General features: G+C 43.0%; 1 protein-coding gene across 1 annotated transcript in view; it reads left to right on the top strand.

Moving 5' to 3' along the window:
• Positions 1-759, top strand: part of CSNK1G1 (casein kinase 1 gamma 1) — a 200,173-nt gene extending 199,414 nt beyond the window's left edge. Inside the window, exon 11 of the mRNA XM_023510004.1 lies at positions 639-759. Within this exon, the coding sequence (XP_023365772.1) occupies positions 639-693 (55 nt within the window). The 3' untranslated portion in view covers positions 694-759. The remainder of the gene's footprint in view (positions 1-638) is intronic.
• The last annotated feature ends 6,437 nt before the right edge of the window (positions 760-7,196 follow it).

Genomic DNA, 7,196 nt, shown 5'->3' with positions numbered 1-7,196 from the left:
GGCTAGAACAATCCTCTATCTGTTGCTAGTAATTTCCCATATCAGGTTCTTTTAAAGGCTGGGTTCATCATCCCGTTTATTTAAAATACCTCCACAGCAGAACTTTGCTTTAAGCAAATCCAGGGTTCATCCTAAACCCTGACTTCAAGATCGCCCTCACCTCAGATTCATATGTCGCCCTAGTGCCGTGGCATCACAGCTTATAGCAACCTCAAACTCTTGGGCTTAAACGATTCTCTTGCCTCAGCCTCCCAAGTAGCTGGGATTATAGGCACCTGCCACAACGCCTGGCTATTTTTCGGTCATAGTTGTCATTGTTGTTTGGCAGGCCTGGGCTGGGTTCAAACCTGCCAGCTCTGGTGTATGTGGCTGGTGCTCTAGCCACTGAAATACAGGCACTGAGCCTAGACTGCACCATTTGATAATCAGGTTGGATGGCTGCAGATTGACGTCAAGCAGATAAGTCCTTTGACTTTCCTGGCACACACTTTCCACTGCCTCCAGTGTATACTTTGTGGGCGGCCCTATGGGTGGGTGCTGGGGGGAAATTCAACTCCCTGCAATAAACAGAAACAGGCAAAAGTCTGCCGGATGCTGCAGGCCTGCCATACTGACTTACAATGTTCCTTGTGCTCCAGGTGCTGCTGTTTCTTTAAGAGGAAAAGGAAGAAGACTGCTCAGCGCCACAAGTGACCAGTGCCTCCCAGAAGTCCTCAGGCTCTGGGGACTCTGACTCAATTATACCTGCAGCTCCTGCCATTTCTCATTGGAAGGGACTCCTCTTTGGGGGAGGGTAGAGATCCAAACCAAAAAGAAGAATTATTAGACACCCCTGGAAGGAACCAGTGTTGGCAGCCAGAGCCCAATGGGTCAGTGGCCATTCCTGCCTGCCTAAGGCTCTGAGCGGGTCCCAGAGCTGCTGTTCCTCCACTGCTTGCCCTTGGGGCTGCCTGGTTGACTCTCCTTCCCATTGTTTACAGTGAAAGTGTCATTCACAAAAAACTCAAGGACTACTATTCTCTTCCCTCCTCTCAGTTTACTCCTGGTTCTTGCTCCACCCACAACCCTCTGCAGCATAAAAGCTAGTGAGCTAAAGGCTTTGTCTGTGAAAGGAGCTCAAGAGGCTGGGGGTGAGGCCAAGAAGGTAGGAGGAAGATGGCAGACCTGGGCTGGAGAAGAACCTTCACCTCCCAGTATCTCTGAAAGTATGGTTTCCTCTTCCTCTGTGCCTATGCAGTGTCCATCCCAGCTGGCCATGGGGTTCAGTTTCCTCCCTCCCTCCCTCCCTCCCATGAAGTTACACTGTAGGACACAAGCTGTGAGAAATCTGCAGTCTACTGTCCCCGTGTGTTGGTATTCTTAGCTTTCTTGACAAGTGAACTCTTTCTCCAGGTGATAGTAGGACAATGCACATTGTTCTGAGCAAAGGAAAGAAAACTGACTTTATTGCACTTTTAGTTTGTTTGTTTTTTGTTTTGTTTTTTTTTTTCAAAAAAAAAAAAAACATGGCAGATGCATATTGTGTCTGATTATATTAGGGGTTTTATCTTTTTCTGTTTTGAGGGATATGGGGCCAGCCAAGCCATTCAGAGAAAACATGGGTCCAGAGGACATTCTCAGCGGAAAACATTTGATGTACAGCACCCAGAAGAGAAGAAGCCAAACTCCATGTCATTCTGAGTGAACACTCAGGTTGACAAGAAAGCATACTTGAATTTTCATTCATCTTCTCAGCTGCTGGAGAATGTTCCTACAAAAACAGCTTGACCTAATCAGCCTACAGTTTGAAATCCTAGCTCTCCAGCACATGGGATGGGCCAGCCAAGCCAGACTGTGACCAGGAAACAGCTCATCCCAGAGGAAGAGATGCTTAACAAAATAATTCAAAATTATTTTCTCCACTGCCAGGATTTCCAACTAGATAGCCATGTGACTTCCTGGTGACTTGGGGGATAAAATTAGTGGTGATGAAACAGCTATCACCATATTGCCACTAGTAGACAAAAAAGAAGAGGACAGTGAATCTGCCTTCCAACTCCCAGAGGAGCCTCAGGATATGGCATCATAGGGCCAGGAAAAGAAAATCAGTGTGTTCTGTCTGCCCCAATAGCTAAGTTGTAGCATTTGGGCTGGCCTGCCTCGGCATAAACCAAGCTTAGGAAGATCTCAACAGGTTCACAGCAGCAGGCTTAGGACTCAGTACATGGGGCTACAGTGAGCAGGAGGGTAACACTGGTTGGTGCTGGAAAATTCCAGGGAAAATGGAGACTGAAATGAAAGGTCTAAAATTGTTTTCTCAATTGGACATAGACTCCTTCCAAACAACAATGGCCATGCACCTAAGCATGTCCTCCCCTGTCAGCCCTCTGTCTCCCACTGTGGTGGATCCATATAAGGTACTATGATGAAGGGTCTTAGCTCTTCATTCACTGTTTGAAAAGCCAATAGTATGTGGAATTACCTCTTCTCATGCTTTCTTTTTGAGTTTAGTAGCTTATCCAAACAGCAACTCGTCATTCTAAATGTGACAGAAGAGAGGGTATTATTTACATCAGGGAAAGTGGGTGTTCATTTATCTGGGGGTAGAGCACTAAGCATGGAGGACCATGGCTAGTCCCTTAGTTTGATGATTTGTGGAGCACAGAAATCTTCACATCCAACTTGAGGTGTAAGGCTGTCTTTTGGACTGGAGGATGGGGGAATATTTTCTGGTTGTGGGCATTTCCTCACAAGTCCTTTGATATTCCTTACTCAGAGCAGAAGTAGCAGCATTAGCATGAATCATAGTTACTGGGGTTCACCTGTCACACTGGAGCTTGGCTCAAGAATATCACTTCACTGGATTCAAGCCTGCTTAGCTTATGTAAAGATTGTAGTCTGTCATTTCTTAAAAAAAAAAATGTTTATGTACAATATGAAACATGGAGTGGCAGGAAGATGCATTGTCACACCCCTTCCCCACAAGGATTTTGAATATTGGGGTTTGTGTCCTTGCCATTACCCGATGGTTAAAGGCCCATCACTGAAATCTTAGTTCTTTAATTGGCATTTGGGTAACTCTTAACCTCCTTTATAGAAATTAAATTCATCATCCCTGTATAGAAGATGCCTTACTTGTCAAGAGAGGGCAGGGGGAAATGGCAGCAAAGCCTGGATCCTGGCACTCTATACCTAAGTGCCTCCCCCATCCTGCCACCTTGCTTCTACAAAAATGCAAAGACAGTGACCAGCTTCACTGCAGAGCAAGCCAGCTTACATCTGGGTTTGTGACTTGTTTTTGTTATGAGATTTTTAAAAGGCTTGCTTTTGATGGGTTGAACCTGAGCAGCTGTGGGAAAAAGGTCCTTCCTAATACATTTCCCTCACCCTCCATTCCCCACAAACCTGTCACTAGATATTTGGTTTTCACAACAAACACGAAGAGCTCCAGGTCCCATTAGCATTCAGGGTAATAGTGATCCTTCCAGGGCCATTGACATTCCAGAGTGGTCCCAGACTTGGGAGATTCTGTTGTGATCTTCCTTAAAATTAAAAATCAAAAAATTGAGTTCCCCAGAAGTAATTCGGCCATTAGTTTCAGCCCCATCAGCATATCAGGGCTTTTTCCTTTGCCCTCTTGCTGCCCTCTGTTGCTTAGCTGTATGCCTCAGCCAGCTCCTTAGAGATAGGCACTCCCTCCATCACCCACGCCCCTGCCCAGTCCACTTGCTCTGTAGTCTTTGAGCTTTCTCTATTTTGTAGCTATGATGCCTGAGGGTCTTTTATTTGGGGATTAATGAAGTTGTCTCTTCATAAAGCTAATTCAGCATCTGCTTATAAAAAAAGACCTTAACAACATACCATTACGAGTTCTCCCAAGTTATCCAGCCCTTCAGGCTTTGCATCTTGAGCAGATTGAAGCAAGCAGACTGAGATTCCATCAAGGCATAAAGGGTACCTCCCTCATTGTAACCAGAACATGATTTAATGACTTTTGTCTGTTCTAGCTTAGACTGTACTGCAGTCAAAGCATGTAAAAATTGATAAATTGCTCCATGGACCCTGGTCCAGAGATCTTACTCCAGACTGCTCTGCAAGGGTGCACAGAGCATCCCAACAGCGAATATGCGTTCATGACTGCCTTAATTAACATTCTTCTACTATTTGGGGTCTGTCTAGGAGTAAACAGGGTCAAGGAAGGTATAGGTGGGTGACTAGGTTGGCCTCCAGTTAAAGTTCTATTTTATTTATTTTGGAATGCATGAGCTCCTGGAGATAGCAGGGACCCTGAGGGTTCTTGTATAAGTGTTGATTGCCTGTTTATTCTCAGAAAACTCCAAGTACATAGAAAGATCTCTGCCCATTAGCCAGAAGAGGTGTCCAATACCTCTAAAGAACTTCCAACTTAATGAAATCTTCACTGATAAAAGAATCTACACTAATAGTGCTTATTCAGTGTTGAATTTTCAGTGTTAGTAACTACTTTTAAGTGCCAGAAATAATAATGGTAATGTTATGTCAAAGTGGTTACTAAAGATCAGAGCCTTAATTGTGTTTTTAAATGTAAAAGATAAAAGTCCATTCTTTCTCCCAGTGAACAAGGATGGCCTGCATTTCTCAAAAATAAGAACTTTATGGCAGCCTAAAAACCATCTCCTCAAATTTTATCTTTCTTCTGATGCATCTCTTCCCAAGCCCATGTGACACCTCCTGTGTCCCAGCCACCTTTTCCATTTTAATATTTTAACCAGTTTTCCATTCCTATTGAGTTGCCATGACAATATTATCTATAGTGTCAGAACTACATTAGGGCTAGTTTCTCAGATTGGGAGCTTCCGGCACCATACAGCCAATATTACCATCTTCACTGTTCCCCTATGGTGGGCAATTGAATTTCAGAAATCCTCAGGGAGCCAGGATAAGTAGGCACCCCTTCTAAGATTGGCCACATGGGTGACAGGCACTTATCTTTGAGGTTCCTGCTTTTTCAGAGTCCACCGAAGTTTCATGTAGTGGTTAGTGGCCAGTGACTCCCACAGTGGGATCTCTTTGGGGAGTTTTGGGGTGTGTGTGACAGATTTTGTTTCTGAATAAAAAGAAGAGGCAACCATGGCCCTTCTATGGGTTTGTCAAATGTGGAACAGTGTTTTGGCCACAAAAAGGAATCTTGAAAGTCATCCAGTGAACAGTCTTAATATGTTTTCCTAACTCCGTCTGCAGGTGATTAAGTGTAAAAGAATAAATTTCTCAATGTATTCAAAATAGTAAGTAGGTTCCTTGGATATACACAGTAGTAGTTGACATATTTTTCTCAAAAAGCAACCAGGAAACCCACTCCAGTATTTGTAAATCCTTTTATAAAGCAAAAAGTGAACATGTACTCCATACATTTCTAGTTTGATTACCAAACGATGTTATAAAGAAACCTCAATTCTATGGATGGAATTTGTTATTTTTCTTCTATTACTAACAATCACTTTTCTGGTGCCATCACCACCTTCAAGGTTTCATAGCAGAGGATTATTCATGGTAATAAATGAGTGTGCAGTGCACAGGAGGACAACTATCCTGACAGTCCCCAACCCCTCTTTAACAGCAGGTGTGACATTTTCACTGTTCCCCTTCATGAGCTCAAGACCAAATCCTAGGCCAGCCCTTGCACTGAAACCCTTTTTAGAAGGCTTATCAATCTACTAGGAATGTCTCAGGAAAGATGAGCCATTTCTTTGGGGAGAAGTATATTTACAGATGGGGGTGTGTGATTGCCTGTGTGTGCCTGTGTATGTGCTCATCTGTGTGCATTTCACTTTCATAAAGACTCACAGTCCAGGCTGCTGGGAACCATGTGTTCGTGAGTATTCTCAGAGGTAACCAGGTGACAAGCAAGCTTCTCAAATTAGTGTCTCAGCAAGCTGGCTCTGGGAATGAGTCCCATTTATCAAGCAAAGAGAAGAGCAACATCAGGAAAGGTAAAGATGAAACCAAAAATACCATGCCTCCCACAAGGAAAATAATGTTGATTCAGCAATTCTCATTGAATATATTACGTGCTCTAATTTATTATATTATTATTTGTCTGTTTCTTTAATCTTTGCCCATTGTACTCTAAAGAAATGTTGGGATGTTGATTACAATTTTTAAACTAAATAATGTATAAGTCAGCTTTGGAAATCAGTTTTAATTGATGTGTGGGTGTGTCTGATTATTGTTAAATGCCTTTTTTCTACTTTTTTTTTTTTAAAGATATGTAATGTTTCATAAACCCTGGCACTGGTCACAAAGCTCAGCTGTGAAAATGAAACTTTTAGTATTTTTAAACATGAATGTCGATTTCAAGTGTATTTGAAATGGTTCCTCGGGAGGAGACACTTATATACCATTAGGAAAAACTTCTCTGCAGAGGAAGTAGCCTTCTTTGGAGAAATTGGAAAGTGGGTTCTGATATGTTATCTCAGAGTAGCCCATTTCCTAGGGCACCATGGAAAATAAAAATGTGATCTTTAGGTATACCTCTCCTCCAGTTTGGGGAGGAAAGGACTCAGTTTGCACCCGTTTTGTATGTAAAATAAAATGTCTTACCTTTCTTGGCTACTTTTACTTGTTTGGTTGATTGGTTTGTCTGTTTTTAATCCTAGCTCATTTGTAACTAACAATCTACTAAGACTAACTTTGATGTGAGTCAAGTTTCCAGCGAACAAAAATAAATGCCTCATACTTTGGCATTGTTGCTTCATTTCTTTAGGTTTAATCTTGCTCTCTCCGGTGAGTCACTTCAAAAGTAAGTACTTCCTGAAGAATTCAGACATAGTTACATACTAGTTTCCTGTATCCCTGTGGTTCTCAGGTGGTATGTAGAACACCCAGAAGTCAGAATCTGCTTTTGGAAACAACTTCTATAGGTTTGTCAACAGAAATGAAGCCAAACGTGGGGCTGGGCAGAGTGGCTCAGGTCAGTAATGCCAGCACTCTGGGAGGCCAAGGCAGATGGATTGCCTGAGCTCACAGATTCAAGACCAGCTTGAGCCAGAGTGAGACCCCGTCTCTAAGAATAGCTGGGTATTGTAGCGGGTGCCTATAGTCCCAGCTACTTGGGAGGCTGAGGCAAGAGAATTACTTGAGCCCAAGAGTTAGCAGTTGCTGTGAGCTGTGACAGCACAGCACTCTACCAAGAGCAACAAAGTGAGACACTGTCTCAAAAAAAAAAAAAAAAGCCTTTC

The sequence above is a fragment of the Otolemur garnettii genome, unplaced genomic scaffold, assembly GCF_000181295.1.
Source record: "Otolemur garnettii isolate 467f Iridium unplaced genomic scaffold, OtoGar3 scaffold00011, whole genome shotgun sequence".
Taxonomy (NCBI): Eukaryota; Metazoa; Chordata; class Mammalia; order Primates; family Galagidae; genus Otolemur; species Otolemur garnettii.
This window is presented reverse-complemented; position numbering and strand designations above follow the sequence as displayed.